We start from the raw sequence: 19783 nt of genomic DNA, 5'->3' as shown, positions 1-19783 counted from the left end.
CCTGCTGGGGCTCCGCTGAACTCCCCTGAGGTGGGTCAGGGCTTAGAGGGTGTGGCCCTGGCCTCTGGTGAGAGTTCCTGCTGGGGGCAGGGTGGGTGGAGTGAGGAAGGGGCATCCGTGTGGACCTGTGGACGGTGGGGAGTGGCTGGGAGGCTGGTGTGATCTCCCATGCGGGCCTCTTGGGTAGGTGGAGATAAGACCTCATATGCCAGAAGCAAGTCCTGTGTCAGTCCTGACACAGATGCCCATGTTCAGGGGCGGCCCGGTGGCCTGAGTGGGGGTGTTGGAGAGACACCCTGACCTGAAGCTGTACATCCGGGCCAAAGGTGACGTGCACTGGGCCCAGCCAGGTGGAGACACCCCCTGTGGCCTCTGCAGGTGACGGCTCTCAGGAGAGCCGGTGGGCAGGGGCTCCCATCTGTGTTTAATTTTATTTTTATTTATTTATTTATTTTTGAGATGGAGTCTCGCTCTGTCTCCCAGACTGGAATGCAGTGGCACTATTTTGGCTCCCTGCAACCTCCGCCCCCCAGGTTCAAGTGATTCTCCTGCTTCAGCCTCCAGAGTAGCTGGGATTAGAGGCACTTGCCACCATGCCCAGCTTATTTTTGTATTTTTAGTAGAGATGGGGTTTCACCATGTTGACCAGGCTGCTCTTGAACTCCTGACCTCAAGCAATCCCCCCGCCTTGGCCTCTCAAAGTGCTGGATTACAGGCGTGAGCCACTGTGCCCGGCCTGTCTGAGTTTTAGAAAGTTCCTTCTGGCTGTGGAGTTGCCCTGGATGAGACCAAACATGAGGATGGGATTTTGTCGGTCCAGGTGGGCATCGCCTGGAGCCTCTGTGCCATCTGGGGTGGGCGTGGCTGCCTGCAGTTCAGCCTCCCCCGCCTGTGGCAGCTCCAAGTCCATGATTTTCCCAGATGTCCTCCCGTGCCCCTTTTCCTCAGTCACTGCAGGGTTTGCCCAGGGAGGAGGGATTTCCTGGGAGAGTCCTGGTGAACCATGAAGGTTGGTCCCTCCTCTTGGTGGGGCCCTGACCCAAGGCAGGCCCTCCTTGCCGCCCACGTCCTCTTAGCCTTGGGGTCCTGGCTGCTCCACCGGACGCATCCTTGTTTCTTTTCCACTTCTCACCCTTTGCTGCTTCTCCCTCTTAACCCTGCCCCTCTGTGGCTGTACAGGAAAGCCCACGCCTGCCGGCGGTGGCCTGGATTCCCCCCAGGATGCCTTTCCAGGACACGAGGGCTGGCCCAGCCCCGTGCATGCCCCCCAAGGCCTCACTGCTGGGTGTCCATTATGGGGCTCCCAGACCAGGGCCATGGCTGGACTAGAAGAAGAACCCACAGGGTAGGCCGTGGCCGGAGCCTGGCTGGGCCCCCCGGGAACATCCTGGGACAGTGGAGGATGGGATAGAGGGTCCTCCCTGAGTGCAGGCGTTCTGTGGGGTGGGCTCTCGGGAGGGCGGGGCTTGGGGGGCCCTGCCCAGTCCTGACCCACAGCCTGATGGGGGTTGAGCTCTTGTTCTCTGGACCTCACGCCTCCCTCCCCGGGACTGGGGAAAGTACTCGGCACCCATGGCCATTCTAGATGCGGTCCTCCTCGTCCTGCCCGACCTGCCTGGCTTCGGAGGCTGAGGAAGAACCCTCCTGGGCTCAGAGGAACACCTGTCTGTAGATATACCATCACGGGTTTTGTCATTGTTCCCTTGAAACAGGAAACCTTGCTTATCCTTATCAAGGATAACGTTGTATCTCCTTATCAAGGAGATAAGGAGTTACAGCCTTATCTCTTTATCAAGGAGATAAGGAGTTACAGCCTTATCTCCTTGGGGACAGTCCCTAATCCTGGCTGTGCTGGGCCCACATGGGGACACAGGAACAGATGATGAGCAGGCACAGACACTCTGGCCGCCAGGCACCCACACAGCCGGCCATGGGTGTCTTTTCCTGTCTAGCACCAGCAGGGGATGTGCCTCGGACAGAACCCAAAGAGGCTGTGACCAAGGTCAGCCCCGGGGAGCTATGGAGCCACTCCTGTTGAGCAGTCACTGGCTGTCCTCTCAGACAGTCTGCTCTGCCAGGTGTGGACTTGGCTCTGAGGAGGAGACGCTGGCCCTGGGGGGTGCAGAGTCACCGAATGAGCTGAGACAGTGATGGAAGGCAGGAAAGATCCCAGTGTGATTACGGCAGGACAGGCAGCCCTGGAGGCTGTGAGGCTGGGACAGAGGGCACCACATTCTGTCCACTGCCTACCCTCTCTGCAGAGCTGCCCTGCACATGAACTTTCTTCAGAGGGCATGGAAGTGTCACCCCATCCTGCATACAGCAGCCGAGTGGCACCGTCCCACCCCCATCTGTCGGGCGTGGACAGGAGGCCAGCTGAGGGCAGGGGTGGTGGCTGGTGAGGCAAGTGGTCTGATGAGGGAGAACAATGCATTTGGTGTGATTTTCAAGGTCTTTTCCACTCTCCTGAGAGGAGAGGCCAGCTGGATACATGTGCTGGGTTTTGGGGAGCATCCAGATGGTTGTGGGGGCAGGCAGGTCCTGAGAGGTTCTGTGGGGTGGGAGAGAAGACCTCGCTCTTCACCCACCCCATGTTTATCCATGTGAGGGGTTGCCGGTGGATGCTGCCGTGGCAGGCCCTGGGGGACCTGGGTCCTGGGAGAGGCTGCAGGGCTGCCTGGGGACCCTGCTCTCTGGTGCTTTCTGTCAGTGTGGCAGAGGCTGAATACCACAGCACAGTGAAGAAAGGTGCCTGGGGAGGGACCTCCTGCCTGGGGACCGGAGGAGGCTTGGGGCTACTGGCCTGCCCAGGGATCCAAAGGTAAGAGCCCAAGCCATACAGAGCTTAGAAGAAAATGTAGGCAAAAGCTTCATGACACAGGATTTGGCAGTGATTTCTTGGATATGACATCAAATGCACAGACAATGAAAGAAAAAAATAGATAAATTGAACTGCATCAGAATTGAAAACTTGTGCATCAAAGGACACTATGAAGAAAGTGAAAACCCACAGAATGGGAGAAAATATTTACCAATTTTATATCTGATAGGGGATTAGTATTCAGAATTTATAAAGAATTCTGGCCAGGCGTGGTGGCTCACACCTGTAATCCCAGCACGTTGGGAGGCTGAGGCAGGTGGGTCACCTGAGGTCAGGAGTTCAAGACCAGCCTGGCCAAACCCCGTCTCTACTAAAAAAATACAAAAAAATTAGCTGGACGTGGTGGCGTGCGCCTGTCATCCCAGCTATGCAGGAGGCTGAGACATGAGAATTGCTTGAACCTGGGAGGCAGAGGTTACAGTGAGCCGAGATGGTGCCACTGCACTCCAGCCTGAGTGAGAGGGAGACTCTGTCTAAAAAAAAAAAAAAAAAAAAAAAAAATTCCTGCAACCCAACAACAAGAAAACAAACAACACAATTAAAAATGAGCGAAAGACCTGAACAGACGTTTCTCCAAAGAAGATACACACACGGCCAACAGGCATGTGAAAGACACTCAGAGTCGCCTCATCCAAGAAATTCCAATCAAAAACCACAGCACGTCAGCACTTCACAACCCCTGGGATGGCTCTTACCCAGAATGCAGAGGATGAGTGCTGGGGAGGACGTGGAGAAGCCAGGGCTCTTGTGCACTGCAGTGGGGACGGTGTGACAGATCCTCAGAAAATTAAACAGAGTTCCCATATGATCCAGGAACCCACTTCTGGGCATATACCCCAAGGAACTGAAAGCAGAGACTCAAAGAGATATTCGTACCCCTGTGTTCATAGCAGCATTTGCACTGCAGCCGATGGTGGAAGGAGCCCAGGTGTCTGTTCACAGACGATGTGGTCCGTCCCCACCGTGGAACATTACACCACCTTTAAAAGGAAGGAAATTCTCACACATGCCACAATCTGGAAGAACCCGGAGGATATAACGCCAGGTGAAATAAGTGCTTGCTAAGGCCGATGCTTACCTGAGGTCCCAGGAGCGCTCCAAGCCCTAGAAACGGAAGGTAGTATGGTGAGAGCCAGGGGCTGGGGGAGGGGCAGGAGTCAGTGTGGAACGGGCACAGAGTCTCAGCCTGGAAGATGAGACGGGCTCTGGAGACTGATGGTGACAATGGCCGCACCACAACACGAATGTTCTTAATGGCGCTGAGCTGCACACTTAAAGGTGGTCAAGATGGTAAAAGTTATGTTTATTTACCAAAATGTAAAAAACTAAAACTCCAACCACCAAGCAAAACAAAACCCACTGTGGCCAGCACCTGGGGAGACCTAGAGGGTTCCCCCACCCAGCTGCACATTCCAGGGGAGCTGCAGCCTGTGGTCTGGCCCTGAGCTGGCGACTGGAGCCCTGGACAGACGGAGCTGGTGTCCCCGTGTGCCCAGGTGAGCAGTCTCCATGCCACCACTGAGAGAACACCCCCTTCCCCTCTCTCACACCGCCCTCCACCCACCCCTGTGCCGTCGAGCTTCCTTCTCCCCGGGACCCCTGCCCACCCCCTGTCCTGGGCTGAGCCTGCCTCAGAAAAATGAGTCTGCTCCAATGTCTGCTCCCCACTGGATTTTCCAGGTGAGGGATCAGCCCACCCTCAGCCCCATGCGGCTCAGCTCCTCAGGGTGGTCCAAAGTAGCTCCCAGCCCACGACCCACAGATGCATCTCCCGACCCCACCCACCCCGCCACACACCTGACTGTTCCCCAGCCGTCTCCATCCACCTGGGGCTTAACTGCCCATCACCTCCTTCCTCCCCCAGCCCCTGCTTCTTTGCTTTGCTCCTCCCAGCGGGGGTTCACCCCTACCGCTCAGTGCTGCTCCGAGGGGGGCTGCCAGGCTTAGCAGTGGAAATACAGGGATCCCTGTTATATTCCAACTCCAGATCAACAACAATAAATGTTTGTGTGCCATGCAAATTAGATTTGAACTTCAGATTAATCCTAACAGCTGGGCATCCTGCATTTTATTCGCCACCCTGATGCAGAGTTAGGCCATGAAGGGGAGGCCGCAGGGGCCGGGCATGTGCTCCTGGAGTCAGGACGCAGGTTTGTCCTGCGTGGTGAGCATTGCAGCTTTATCCTGAAGTCCAGACTGCTCATGTCAGCACGGAAGCTGCTTCCCCGCAGAGGCATCTGCGTAAAGGGCGTCTGGGCGCTGGGCGGCTGGATTCTGTCTGAGAGTCTGTCTCCTGTGGACTCCTCACTGTCCGTTGAGGACCTGGAGCCCAGGTGGGGCAGCGACTTGCTCAGGCCACACCATGGTGCCAAGCTCGTCTGCTCAAGTCTGACTTTTCTGCATCTGCACCTGAGCCTGAGCAGGCCTGGCAGGTACTCTGGGCACCTTGGCTGAATGGGACCACAGTGTCCTGGAGAGAAGGGCCCGACGCAGAAGAAGGGTCTCCTTCCCGGAGTACTGCAGGCATTGGTGGCTGGTGTAGACCTTGGCTGGAGACTCCTGTCTTGGTTGCTTTTGCATACCTGAGGCTGCACAGAGCTGTGCCCACTGTTCCCGAACAGGTGGCTGGGCTAGGGGAGGGGCAGCGAGCACAGGGTCCCTGCAGGCAGCGTCCTGGCAGGGCTCCTGGCACGCGGTGGTGTGGGGGCTGCTGACCGTGGCTGGCTGAGGAACAGCCACCTCCTAGTCCCCAGAACCTGTGAACAGGACCTTATAAAGCACAGGAGAGAGTGTGGCCTTACACGGTAACAGACTGAACTGTGGGTGAATTGAGATCTTAGGTGGTAGCAGACTGAACTGTGGGTGAATTGAGACCTTACGCGGTAACAGACTGAACCATGGGTGAATCGAGATCTTACGTGGTGACAGATTGAACTGTGGGAGGCCTATGGGATGAGGAGATCATCTGGGACAGCCTGGTGGCCCTAAATAGTCTCCCCAGTGTCCTTATAAGAGAAGCAGAAAGAGATAGCACAGCTGCCCACAGGAGAGGACCATGTGAGGACGGAGATGGAGAGACGTAGCCAAGGAACGCAGCTGCACCGGAGCTGGGAGAGGTGTGAGCTGCACTTCCCTGGAGCCTCCGGAGGGAGCCCAGCCATACAACACCATGCTCTTGGACGTCTGCCTCCAGAGCTGTGAGAATTCACTTCTGTCATTTTACCTCCGCCGTGGTCTGTCGCAGCCCTGGAAACATGCCCCCGCTGTGGGCTGCAGCTGTGTGGAGCCCCCACGGCTCAGGGTGTGTCCCTGGTGCTTCCCTAGGTTCAGCCCCGGGACTCTGTTCAGGCCAGAATGTCTGCTTCCCACCCCGCCTTTCCCAGCACATCCGGGACTTCCTGAAATACAGGATCCGTGCTCTGGCCCTGAGCTCTACTGAGAGACTGAATCAACACCCATCTGAGCATTTGCGGTTGCCACGGGTGCCAAGGAACCCCTTCTTGAGTTGCCAAGGCCCCAGGACACGTCTGGTTTCTCTGACCCTCCCCACCCTCACCACGCTACCCTCCTGGGGTCAGAGTTGGAGTCCTGGGTGCACTGTGGCTAGTGGCTGCCTGAAGGCCTCTGGAGCACTTGGCCCCTTTGTGGTCAAAGCTGCCCAGCCGTCCAGGGCGGGCGCCCGCAACCCCTCCGTCAGCAGTGGCTCTCCTCTCTCTCCCACAGGTCCAGCTTCCCGGGGACCTTCGCTTGTCCACAGTTCCCTGGTGTACTCCACATGCTCCTGTGTGCCTGGCATCGTGCCCGGCTCTAGGGTACACTGAGGAGTGTGACACCGTTCCAGCCACAGGGAGCTCACCATGTCATTCACCACCTGCCAGAAGGGCCAAGGGGCAAGGATGGGGCCTGGCCCAGGCCATCAGAGGCTCTGACCTCAGCTGGGGCACAGGTGGAGAGAGCGGGGTCCCTTGGGGCAACCAGCTGGGTTCAGCTCAGGAACTGGTGGGAGCCAGGAGGCCAGAGCCAGCGAAGGACAGGACAGGGTGTCAGCCAGGTGGAATCCCCTGCCGAGGAGAGGAGAGGGGGACATGGTCTTGTGCTCTTGGTGTTGACAGCAGTGGAGAGGGGGCTTTAGGGGCCAAGGAGGATGCAAAGCCTGGGGGCTGTTCCCGAGGGAGAAGGGCCCTGCTCTGTGGCCACTGGAGGGAGCAGCTTGGGGGCTGAGGAGCCGAGCTCTTCCCATGGCTCAGAGCCCCTGGGCACTTTGGGTAGATTGGGGTGGGGTCGGGGGTCTCCTGGGCGAATTCAGAACACTGGGAGGTTCCTGGGAAGGAGGAGCTGGGACACTGAAGGTGTCATCAAATCACAGATGTTGAAGCCAAGGCTCAGAACAGGCAGATGAGCTCCCTGGGCCGCTGTGGCCGAGGGTGAGGGGCAGGACCCCAGCTGCCCTGCAGCAGTGTCCACCTCCCCCAGGCCAGAGTCCTGTGGAGACGGAGGACTGTGGCACATGGCTGTGTGTGGGGACCTAGGCAGGCTGTGGGTGAGGGCCCAGGACAAATGGGGCCTTGAACCTGAATGGCTGCTCTTGGGGAGGGGGACATGTGCTCTAAGCAACTCCAGGGAACAGGAGTGGGCCAGCTTGGAGGAGGGATATCTGTCTCTCGCTTGACCGTGGGCTACCCTGTGAGGTGGTGAGCTCCCTGTCCTGGGAGGCATGGAAGCAGAGACCCGCTCACTGGGCTGCAGCCCCTCACAGGGGCTTCCAAGCACGAGGAAGTGAGTGGCTGTTGCCCCCTGCCCCACCCCTCCTGGGATCCTGGTTCTGCCCACAGCTCTGACTCAGGTGCAGCTCCCCGGGGGGTGAGAGGCCCACATGCGGTGGCTACAGGGGCAGTATCTCCACGACGCCCCTGTGGGGCCATCTCCATGTTCACTGTTTGCAGACACCCCTGCGGCTGAGCACCCGATGCACTCGGCCAGCTGGCAGGGCCAAGGGTCGGTGGGGCGGCTCCCTGCTGGTTGGGACTTGCACGGCCCTGAGCAGGGAGGGGGGTGGGGCTGGCAGGGTGCCTGGTGCAGGTGCTGGAGGGGGATGGTGGGGCGAGTTTCTCCACCTGGGTGAGGTGGAGCCACGGAGACTGCTTCTCTCCAGAACAAGACCAGCTCCAGCTCCCAGGCTAGGTGGGTACCAGCTCCTCTCAGGTTGGAGGCTGGGCAGGGTGGGGTGGGGTGGGGACTGGTAGCCCAGGGGTCCAGGGCCCTGATGGCTGGATGCACAGCTGGGGCAGAGGCAGGAGCCATGCTAGGACTGCAGCCTGTGCGCATTTGAGGCGTCTTCCTTTAAGCTGGGCACAGGTGTCTGAGGGGAACATTGCAGAGACGCAGCCTCCAGGTTCCCAGCCTTCCAGGCAGCCTTAGAGAGTCCGGGGCTCCCCCACAGCGGGGTCTGGGCAGCCACTGCCCTGCCTCCCCTTCCTCACTGAGCCACGGGGTGCCTTGTGTTCCCTCCAACCTGGCAGGGAGGCTGGGGCAGGGGGGCCTGATCCAGATACCCGGCCCCTGGGCTGTGGGGAGGAGGGTGGAAGGAGGCCCATCAGCAACACACACAGGCTTCCATCCCAGGGACGGCACAGTCCAGCGGCAGTATTTCTCCAGGGACCCCAAAACTGGCTGGGACAGGGGCCATGCCTTGGGCCTAAGATGAGAGAGCTCTTCTGACGGGAGGGAGGAGGGTGGTAACCAAACCCAGCCCCCGCCTGCCCTGCATGGCCCCTGTGACATTCCCAATTGCTGGGGACTGACTCACCCCCACTTCAAAGGCCTTAAATAGTTCAGCTATTTCACCTGCCACACTGTGCTGTCACTCTGGAATTCTGCTGTGCGGGAGCTGAGGCCCCACCTGCAGACCTGCTGCTCACCTGGGCAGGTGCCTCCGCACAGCCCATCTGCACAGCTGGCCTGCGGAGTCCTCCTCAGGGGCCACTGGCCCTCACCTGCCACTGTTGAAGGGATGCCTGCCCCTGCTCTCCCCACCTCAGCCATGGCCGTGCAGGTGCCCCTGTGGCACCACTACCTGCAGGCCATCCGGTCCCGGGAGGCGCCGCGTGCCCAGGACTTCCAGCGCGCAGAGAACGTGCTGCTCACGGTGCTGGAGCGCGTGCATGCCCTGGACCCCCGCTTCATCGTGGACTACTCCCGTGGCCTGGAGGCCTTCCAGTTCGCCCTGCGCTCCTCTGAGGACCCAATGGACATGGAGGTGCCCCTGTGGGTGGATGCCGAGGCTCTACTGATTGAGGAACCAGAGGCCACCCAGCCGGAGGATGGCCCTGAATTATGCCACCTGGGTGTGCCCAGGGAAGGGGCTGGTCTGGAGCGGTGGACCACCGAGGATACCTTCACTGCCTCCTCGGAGGGTGACGCCAAGTGCCGTGGACACATTGTGCCCAGCAAGGTCCTGTGTGTCCTCAAGGACCTGCTGGTGGCAGCCATCGTACACTGCAAGCACCACAGTCTCATCGCACCAGGTACAGGCACAGCCCACTCTGCACGCGTATCTGCGTGTACCGAGGGGCTGCTGTGTGGGTGCTCACAGAGCTGTACCTGCCCACTGTGTGGGTGTCTGTGTGCAAGTGTGTGAGTGTACATGTGTGTGATTGCCATGTACGTGCACACAGGGTGGCGACTGTCCTCTGTGTGTGACTGCACACACAGGCATGTGTGCACATGTGTGATACTGTGCAAGTGTGAACAGCGTGTTGGGGCACAGAAGTCGGGAGACCTCACTTAGGTCTTCCAGCTCCAAACGCCTGTAAGAAGACAGATGACGTGTTCCGTGTCGTGTGTGTTTGCACGGGGGTTCCATGGCTGCCAGTCGTCCAGTGGCTGGAGTCTGGGGCAGCTGCTTCACTGGTGGCCTTGCAGGAGGGTCCCTCACATGGCTCTGGGCGGGCGGCTCTGTTGCCAGTCACAGCCTGTGACCTCGAGGCTCCCCGAGGCCATCCCATGCCCACTTCCAGGGTCTGGTGATGTTGCACCAGGTGGGAGGGGTGTGTGTGTGCCTGCCTGCGTGCACGTGAGTGCAGGGGTGTGAATGCATGTGCATGTGTGTGCCCGTGTCTTATCAGCTTATGGCTGAGTTGTCTATTGGTGTCTTGAGCCCCAAGTGGGCTCTGAGGCTGGGCTTCTGCGTGGACCAGGGGCTGGCCTCAGTCTCTCCTCTGGGGCCTTTTGTTTCTTTGTTTGTTTGTGAGACTGAGTCTCACTCTGTCACCCAGGCTGGAGTGCAATGGCACGATCTTGGCTCACTCTGCCTCCTGGGTTCAAGCGATTCTCCTGCCTCAGCCTCCTGAGTAGCTGGGATTACAGGCATGGGCTACCAGGCCTAGCTAATTTTTGTATTTTTAGTAGAGACAGGGTTTCACCATGTTGGCCAGGCTGGTCTTGAACTTCTGACCTCAGATGATCCGCCCACTTGGGCCTCTCAAAGTGCTGGGATTACAGGTGTGAGCCACAGCACCTGGCCCACCTTTGGGGCCTTGTTGATATGGTCCAGGGTGAGTCTGAGCCCAGGGCTCCTTCAGCAGGGGCTGCCTGGATGGCGAGGGTCGCTGGGAGCACAGGGCTCAGCCTGTGCAGGGGCCAGGATGATGGGGACCCTGAGTGGTACAGCCATCCTCCAGGGGCTCAGGTTGTCCTGGAAGGGAACTGGGGACTGGAACAGAATTTGTCACATGTGAGTCACCACAGTCCTCACAGGGCTTTGTTGCCTCGAGTCACCTCCCTAGTATTCATCTGACCCTCATGTCCTCCGTGAGGTCAGCGGGTGGGGTCAGCTCACCTTCGCGAGAGGCCGTGACCTGCTTGGGGATGCCCGGCGCTGGGGCCTGCCTGGAGGCAGGGGCACCTTCTGTGGGTTCTGGGGAAGGGTGCGCTGCCACCGCCACACATAGCCAGGCCTCCAGTCTGCATGCTGGGAGTCCAGGAGGGTGGATTCTAACAGAAGCCCTCCCCAGACCTGTCTAGTGCCCTGGGGTGAGTGACTGACCTGACCTCTGGGGTGTCAGCTTCTGGTGCTCCCAGCCAGCCCTCACCCTGCCCCCAGCCCCTCGGGCTTCCTGCCCCAGCATCTTCTGAACCTCTAATCATGCAGGCCGTGGGGTGGGTATTTCTATCTTCTTCCCGACCTCACTTGGCCCTGTCCCCGCCTGTGAGACAGGCCCACCCACTGGGGTGAGCAGGAGGCCGTGCCAGGCCCTGAGTCATTCGGATTTGGTCTAAGCCACCAGGCTCCTCACACCCCCAGAGTGCGTCCTGAGAAAGCAGACCCGATACTGCAGGCCGCGCCCACGGCCCCTGAAGCTGCGCTGGGTTGGGCATGCAGGGAGATTCCAGGCATCGTTTCCTGACACTCACCTTAAAGGGGAAGTGGCAGCCTAGGTGACAGGGGTCAGGCTGCCCCCACCCTGGGAACCGGTGAGACCAGCCCGGGGCTATGGCCTGTGGCCGGGCTGGTGCAGTTGTGGCTGCCTTCCAAGCTGCCAGGTCACGGGCAGCGAGCGTGCGTGGCCCACGGCAGATGAGGTGTGTGGCCACTAGAGGCGGCTCTGAATGGCAGGCACCTCAAATGCTGCATGGGGGGGCCCTCCTTCTCTTTCATTGATGGGAACTGAGGCCCCTGTGGGATGGGCTGCCCAGGCAGCAGGGCCAGGGTTGCCCTGAGGTGGGTCCCAGAGGCATCCCCAGAACTGCCCCACGGGAGATTGTGGGGGCTGAGGGGTCCGCACAGCCAGGACCAGGCTCCCTCTGGAAGGACCCTGGGGCTGTGGGATGGTGGGAAGGCAGGCCCCATGCTCGCTCATGATGGGAACCTTTCCCAAGGCACATGCCAGGATTCCCTCGGGGACACGCCAGCATGCTGCCTGGGCCCAGCTCCCTGTGACCTGGGCACCCTGGCTGGACAGTACTTGGGAGGGGAGGGGCGGCCTCTCCTCTGGTCCCCGGGCCAGTGTCGGGCGGGGGCCGTGTGGGTGTCTGCAGTCACCCTGAGTGACACCTCACCTCTTCATTCTCGGATATTAATTTGTTTTTTGGGGGTAGGGCAACTGAGGCAGAGGCCAGAGGGCCCCTGGACTCACCAGAATGCCCCCAGCCCCAGCTCCAGCCCCATCACACCCTGGAACAGGCCCTCCAGGGGCTCTGGGCTCTGTGTTAGGGAAGTGGGCACTGGGCTGGGTCCCGGGTGGGGTCCGAGGAGGGAAGGGAGTGGGAAACCTCTTGGTCAGAATGTGCCTCCTGTCGGGGACAGAGGCCATGGGGCTCTCGGGCAAGGGCTCTCCGGGAAGTGCAGGATCCAGACCTGGTCAGGAATAGTGGCTGAGCTCCGTCACTGTGAGCCTGCTGGCCTGGGCAGCCCAGAAATGGGGGTGGCCGAGCTCCGTCACTGTGAGCCTGCTGGCCTGGGCAGCCCAGAAACGGGGGTGGCCGAGTGGGCTCCCCACTACTGGCAGCTGCCGCCGCCTCTTCTCTCCATGGGAACTGAGCCTCGGCCTGGGCCTGTCCCTGTCTCCCCAGCTGCCCGCATCATGTAGACTGGTCCCCTAGCTGGATCCAACATGGGCTTCCCATGCATGCAGTTGATGTGAGTGGCAGGGGGCTCTCAGGGAAGCTCCCAGGGGCAGGGGCAGGGGGCAGGGGGGAGGAGGAGGTGAGTTCTGGGGAGGAAAGGCCTAGCTTCGCTCCACCCTCTCCAGCTCTGGAGTGGGAGCCCTGTGGCCCCAGCCTGGACTGCTGCTGCCTCCTCCCCTGCAGAGAAGGCAGCAGAGACGCCAGGGCCATCGTCAGGAGGTAGGGGGCTAGCTGAGGGCTGGGACTTTGGTCCCAGGGCTGGGGCAGAGCGAGCAGGCTCAGGAAGGCCTGGGAAGGCACAGCAGGCGTGGTCCTGGGGTGTGGGGTGAGGGTGGTGCCTGGCAAAGGAAAACCTCACGTAGGACGCTGCTGCCATCACTGGTGCTGCAAGTCGCTAAGCTGACAGTAGTTGTGTCGAGGACTGTCACCATTGGGCAGGCATGGTGGCCAGCTCCTCACTTGGCTGAGGTCCAGGGATGGACACAGGTGTCTGGGGTTGGGGAGCTGCAGCCTGCTGGTGGGGGCCAGCAGAGAGGGCTGCAGGTGAGAGGTGATGAGGGGCAGGGGCCAAGTCGGCAGCAGGAGGAGGGCTGTGGACTGTCCTGGGCAGGTAAGGCAAATCGAGGGGCCGGCGTGACTTGGGTCTTTGCAGGTTCACTGAACGCAGCCAGCCTGAGGGAGGAGCAGCTCCACCTGTCCTTGCTGGTGTCCAGCGGCTGGAGAACAATCAGCTTCCACGTGGTGCCCGTGGTGAGAAGGAAGCTTGGGGTGCCTGCCCTGGAGGGGGTGCAACAGATGCCCGGATTCCCCGAGGGCAGCTTGAGAAGGATCCTCAGCCAAGGGGTGGACCTGGTGCCGGCCAGCGCCCAGCTCTGGAGGTAGGCGCACTCTCCCGGTCACAAGGTTCCTGGGGAGGGGGCAGGAAGGGGCCACTGCCCCCATGCTCCCCTGGACCCAGCCAGGAGGATCTGCAGGGTCCTCCGTCTGCCTCTACCCCCATGGGCATGTGTGTTCCACTGAGATTACTGGGGTCTCTGGCTGTAGGGAGGGTGGAAATGTGTCCTCTCCCAAGTGGAAAGGGGCCTGGTGGCATCTGACACTGGGTGACAAGAGACCTGGAATTGTGGACGGCTGCCCTAGACCGGACCTTTCACTACCCAGCTTTTGCTTGGGGCAGGAAAATAGCTCAGAGGTCAGGCAACCTGACCAGGCAGGTGGGTTCCCAGAGAAGCTGAGAGGGTTCCCACACAGTGGGGGTGCGTCCACATTGATGTCTGTGAGAGGAAGGAGAGGGGCACTGGGCACAGGCTGAGCTCCCCTGGAGACCCCTAGCCAATGGCCAGGGACCCCACCCCATCCAGATCTGACACCACTGCAACGGCCCCTCAGGGTGGCTCACCCTGCCTCACTTGCTGGAAGGATGGTTGAATCCACGCTCGTCAGTGGAGGGCTTTGCAAAGCTGGTTATGTCCCTCCTGTGGTTTTCCCCTGCAAGGAAAGGCTCAGCGGAGCGCCAGTCACCTGCCCTGCATTGCTGCTGACCCCTTCACGCGAGGCAGGGGCGGCGTCCAAGCTTGTGGAATAACTACCTGCCCGCCTGCCAAGGAAGGGGAAGGGCTGGGCTGGGCAGAGTCATTTTTGCAAGTAAATGGGAAAATGACATTTTTGGTGCCCCACATCCTGTAGACTTGGGGGGGACACTGGGCGCGTTACTGGCCCCTGTTGTGGCTCCTTGAAGGGTGGGCCCATGAGGGTGCGGTGCCAAGGCTCCACCACCTCAGCCCATCCAGCATGCACACAGCAAGTCATCTGGTGTGAGCTGCTCTGAGCTGTGGGCATAGGCGGGGCTGGGGTGTGAAGCAGAGATTCTGAGCCCATCATGCGGCCACCCCTGGAGGCTGCCGCCCTGGGCTTCCTGAAGGGGCCATGAGTGGAGCTGTCACACCCCCGGGCTGGGTGGCTCCAACCTGGGCAGGTCTGAGAGGCACCTTCCTGTCTACACAAAGGGCTGGGCTGGCCTGGAGGCTCCTACATCCCTCCGTATTCAGGGCCAGGGAGTCTCCACGAAAAGCAGGCGTGCACACTGCACAGCCGATGACAGCAGCTCCCGAGAAGCCTGGGTTCCGGCTAGGTCCCACCAGCAGACGCAGCACAGCACGACCCTGGCCAGGGCCCAAACCTCCGGGGCTCAGAAGCTCACCATGCTGGGGGCCAACAGCGGCGGGGGCTGACCCAGTGTGTCTGTCTGGGCCCCAGGACCTCCACTGACTACCTGCTCACGAGGCTGCTGGGGGAGCTGGGCTCCCTGCAGGGTCATCGCCTGGACAGCCTCTCCATCCTCGACCGGGTCAACCACGAGAGCTGGCGTGACAGTGGCCGGACTGACGGCCTGACCTTTGGCCACCTGAAGGTACCCAGGGCGGGACTCAGCGGGTTGTCTGTCACCAGGGCCCAGGGGTAGGTGCACCCAGACATGTCCCTCCTGCCAGCCCTGACTGGCGGGCAGCTGCTATGAGTCCCAAGTCGGAGTTGGGGGGATTCTGAGGGCCTGCCCAGGTTCTGAGGAGGTGAGGCCGTGGCTCATGAGGGTCATGGGAATGTGGCCGCGGGTGCCGTGGTGCCGCAGGCTGGCCTTCGCCATCTCTAGGCCGTGACCTCGGAGGCCCTCCTGGCCCTGGGACACTGTTGGGTAGAATCTCAGGGTGGGGCCTCACAGAGCCCGGTGTTCCCGCCCAGCCAGCCTCCTCCTAGTGTCTGGGAATGTCACCTGGCTGGGACATCTCCCTCTGGGGGTTCCCAGGAGAGTCCAGGCACACCCTTCTCTCTGCTTCCTGGGCCACAGTGACATTCTGCAGAACCCTGTCCTTCTGGGGCTTTGTAACATCAAATGCTGAGAAGAACAATGAACAGGCAGGGGCCAGGGATTCCAACCCACCCCAACCCCGAGGAAGCAGGTGGGGGCTGTGCTGTCTTGGGGTCTGCTCGGCTGGCCCCTCCCTGGAGTGTGTGGCCAGCCGGGCGCTGCTCCACAGATGGGGCTGGCCCCTCCACCTGGCTCAGTGTTGAGGGAGAGGTGCCCCTCCTGGTGTCCGGAGCCCCTAGGTGACCTCTGGCCACGCCCTCTCAGGCCCCCACCTGACCTGGAGCTTCCAGCCCCTCTTGAGGTTGGATGCATGGTGGTTCCCAAGCCCCAAACTCAACTGCAGGGTGAGGGGCCATGGGAGAAGAGGGTTTGAAAAGCCGCTGTGAGACAGGGCCTGTGAGACAGGGCCTGGGGCAGGATGGAGGGGAAGGGTGTCTGGAGCAGCCGCAGGCAGCTCAGGTCTTGTGGTTCAGGCCAGGGGTCATGAGCACACAGGCTAGGACTGTGACAATGCCATGGGCCCGTTGGGTTGGGCTGCAGGGGGTGAGTAGGAGCTCAAAGGGGCGGAGGGAAGGACAGAAAGGCCCAGAGGATGCTGGGAGCTGCAGAGGCCCCTAAGGGAGGTCCTGGAGGGTGAAAGGAGGAGCTGGGGTGGGGCGCCAGGGCCAGAGCCAGGCAGGGGAGGAGAGAGAGGGGTTCATGCCTTTGGGAGCCAGCAGGCTGGGGGCAGCGGGTGGGAGGGGCCTGGGACTCCTACTGGGATGTGGAGGGGAGGTCACAGGGTACGAAGACGTGTGGGTAGGAGCAGGGAGGGGCAGCCAGGGTGAGGGTGGGAGCGCAGGGTGGGAGCACAGGGTGGGCCGGGTGGGCCAGGAGGCCAGGGCTGACCCTGCTGTCCTGCAGATGGTGCTGCTGTGGGCCTCTGTGCTCTTCCCGGCGCCCGAGGACTGGGCAGAGCTGCAGGGTGCCGTGTACCGCCTGCTGGTGGTGCTGCTCTGTTGCCTGGCCACGCGGAAGCTGCCCCACTTCCTCCACCCGCAGCGCAATCTGCTGCAGGGCAGCGGCCTGGACCTCGGCGCCATCTACCAGCGCGTGGAGGGCTTCGCCAGCCAGCCCGAGGCGGCCCTGCGCATCCACGCCACCCACCTGGGCTGCAGCCCCCCGCCGCGCATCGGCTCCGGGCTCAAGGCGCTCCTGCAGCTGCCAGCCAGTGACCCCACTTACTGGGCCACTGCCTACTTCGATGTCCTGCTGGACAAGGTGGGTGCTGGCCGCGGGGGCCTTGGGCAGGCCCGGGGGCATGGGAGGGTGGAATGGAGCCCTGGCCTGGCTCCCTGCCCATTCTCTCCCGGGTCAGCGGCCCCAGGAATGCTGAGGCCAGGTCAGGGCTCGGATAGAGAGCGTCTGTGGGGACATGTGATGTCTGGGGGCCACATGAGCCGTGGAGGTCCCCTCACTGGTGGCCTCACAGGGCCTGGGGCTTCTCCCTGGAACCAGGGCAGTGGGTCTGACCCTGCTTCTCTTTCCCACCAGAATTGCCCCCCAGCTCACACTTGGTAAATGCTCAGAGCCCCAGCTGCCCACCCTGGAGTTCCATTCCTCATGAAGGGATATGGCCTTACCTGGGCCCCAGAGGGACCATTTTTTTCTCCCGGGACTCAAGAATCCACAGCCGTGCTCCTTGGGACCCTGTGTCCCCTGGGCCACTTCTCATGGGTGCCTGGAGGCTCCACCAACTGCCCCTCCCTGTGCCCCAGGCTCTGCCATCTCTGCTGAGCCTGCCCGGAGTCCACCCTGCTCCTCGCCCAGGGCCCGGCCCTCACCCTCCTCCCAGGAGCAAACACAGTCTCCTTCCAGGGCACAAACAGGGGTTTCTCAGCCACCCTCTCCTGTGTCCTAGTGGCAGTGAGGCCCCAGGGTAGCCACCCTCTGCTGGGCATCTCCTATCCTATTTTAGCAAACTTCCGCCTGTTGAGATGCTGATGGCCTCCTGGGGTCTCCCCTCATGCCCAACACTTAAGAATTTTTACCCCAGAGCCTGCAGATTAGGGGGCAAAGGCCATGCTCTGTGCTCTCAGCAGACCTGTGTGGGCAGGGTGCAGTGAGGGTGGGGTGGTCACCGGAGGCAGCCTTCAAGCAGCACCCTGTGGGGCCTCCTCCTCAGTGTAGGCCCATGCCAGGGACGCCGTGTGTGAGGAGGGGCTCAGGGAGCAGCAGAGGCTGGGGCCGCTCTGCCTCTGGGATGCCTGTCCAGGCAGATACCCGGGGCAGGAGGGCCCGGCATGGCCCAGGGAGGGCCAGTTGTTCCACGCTGTGCTCTCGGCCCTGAGAGCTTATCATGGGCTCCAGGGGTCCCTGTAACCCTTCTCCCCTGCAACCCTGCCTGTAGTTCCAGGTCTTCAACATCCAGGATAAAGACCGGATCTCTGCCATGCAGAGCATCTTCCAGAAGACCAGGACTCTGGGCGGCGGGGAGAGCTGAGCTGGGCCACCTGGTCTCAGCCACCTGTTCTTGGCTCCCCGACAGACTCTGCATTGCACCATGGGAGGCTCCTGGGACGTTTGGAAGAAGAAACAGGCTTCTCCTTGAGGGGGTAGTGGAGGGACTTTGTCCCCAGGAGTGGCCTCCGAGAGTCTTTCAGTGCCTGGTGGGGCAGGGCAGGCCTCTTGGAGCACCTCCTCCCTGGGTCAGGGCCTGGATGCAGGTGTCAAGCTCTCCATGTGGTGCATGTTGACCCAGCCACGTGGTGTTGTCAAGCAAACAGCATCGGCAGGAGACCTGGAGCTGAGGACTTGGCCCTGCTTGCACTGTATGCCATTCCTTGGTGACGAAATGCTGTATATTTGGTTCTGAAAAAATGAATGTGTTGGGTATACACAGCAGAAAGGGTACTGTCCACTTTTTGTATATCAGTGTGGAAAATATTTCCCCTAGAAGTAGAAAAGGCTCATGTGCTGATGGATAATTTTGAGTCTTCTCCATTCTCTGTGAATGACCCCCTTCCCCAGGCATCCCCACCTCCTACCTCGTTCTTAGAGCAAACTAAAGCCAACTGAAGGTGCACACACAGCCATGAGCCCACCTGCCCAGGACTAGTCCCATCTGCTTCTTCCTGTCCCCGTGGAAGTGGCCCGATATGGTTTGTATCTGTATCCCCACCCAAGTCTCAGGTAGAATTGGATCTGTGTCCCCACCCAAATCTCAGGTAGACTTGTAATCCCCAGTGTTGGAGGAGGGGCCCGGTGGGAGGTGATTGGATCATGGGGGTGGATTTCTCCCTTACTGTTCTCATGATAGTGAGTGAGTTCTCATGAGATCTGGTTTTTTGAGTGTGTGGCCCCTCCCCCTCTCCTTTTGCTCTCTTCCTCTTTCTCCGGCCATGTAAGATGAGCCTCCTTCTCCTTCACCTTCCACCATGATTGTCAGTTTCCTGAGGCCTCCCTGCCATGCTTCCTGCATAGCCTGCAGGACTGTGAGTCAATTAAACCTCTTTATTCATTACCCAGTCTCAGGTAGTTGTTTACAGCAGTACAAGAACCTACTAAACATCCCCCCTCTCTGATGTAAGGTGTCCTCTCCTGGCATCTGATGCCACCCCCACTCTGTCCTTACCATTATTTGTGCCCGCAACTCACATTCTCTCATCAGCCTGGCACTGCCTGCCTGCAGCCCATGACCTGCATGGGTCCTGCCCGTTGGACATTTCCTATTCTCCGTCTTTGGCCTCTCAGGGGCATTGACCCCTCAGTGCCTGAGCCACAGCTCACACCTTTGGCTCTTGGAGGGGACCTGCAATTCATGCAGCAGCAGCTCCCTGGAGCCTCCTTGAAAGGGACCTCTGGCCATCTGCCAGAGGAAGCACAGACTCACGACAGGAGATGCCCAGGCCCCTTGAAGGCTGCAAGATCCAGGGCCTGAGCCGACACCCACACAAGGGGACACAAAATGCCATCACTCCTCCCCCATTAGAATGGGGGCTGGTGGAAGCAGAATCTTGGTTCACATCTGATTCATAATGGAACCGAAGGGCCAGGCCCACCCTGTGGCCATTCCCTTGGCATTTGATTGTGAAGCAGGGTGGCCGTACATAGCAGGAGTAAGAGCTGCAATAGCAGGAAGGGCCAAGGGGAAGTTTATTTTAAAATCATCCCTATTCCCATGGCCAAGATAACCCAGCAAAACATACCACATCCTGGGTGTACCAACAGAATTTAGTTCTACTTTCAGAGACTTTAATTCACCAATATGGCCGCGGTAGAAGCCAGATGGATTATGGTGAATGGTAGTGGGTTACATAAACTTAACCAAGCTGTAAACCCGTAGTCCAGGTGCTGTGCTAGACATGGTATCCTTAGTACAACAGGACAGCAGGGCCTCTGGAACTTGTATGTGGTCACTGGCCTGGGAGAAAGGC

At 60.3% G+C, this 19783-nt stretch overlaps 1 protein-coding gene across 2 annotated transcripts; it reads left to right on the top strand.

The window, feature by feature from the left end:
* Positions 1-7993: 7993 nt before the first annotated feature.
* On the top strand, positions 7994-18870 carry MAB21L4 (mab-21 like 4). 2 transcript variants are annotated; one of them, XM_055379987.2, is made up of 6 exons: positions 7999-8062; positions 8920-9405; positions 13158-13383; positions 14762-14915; positions 16272-16628; positions 17758-18836. In XM_055379987.2, the coding sequence occupies exons 2-6, from the start codon at positions 8922-8924 to the stop codon at positions 17848-17850; spliced, it is 1314 nt and encodes a 437-aa protein (XP_055235962.1). In that variant the 5' UTR covers positions 7999-8062; positions 8920-8921; the 3' UTR covers positions 17851-18836. The 2 variants fall into 2 exon arrangements, with proteins under 2 accessions (XP_004033508.2, XP_055235962.1); XM_004033460.4 differs by having other exon boundaries at positions 7994-9405; positions 17758-18870.
* Positions 18871-19783: the final 913 nt, after the last annotated feature.

Source organism: Gorilla gorilla, chromosome 11, assembly GCF_029281585.2.
Source record: "Gorilla gorilla gorilla isolate KB3781 chromosome 11, NHGRI_mGorGor1-v2.1_pri, whole genome shotgun sequence".
Taxonomy (NCBI): Eukaryota; Metazoa; Chordata; class Mammalia; order Primates; family Hominidae; genus Gorilla; species Gorilla gorilla.
This window is presented reverse-complemented; position numbering and strand designations above follow the sequence as displayed.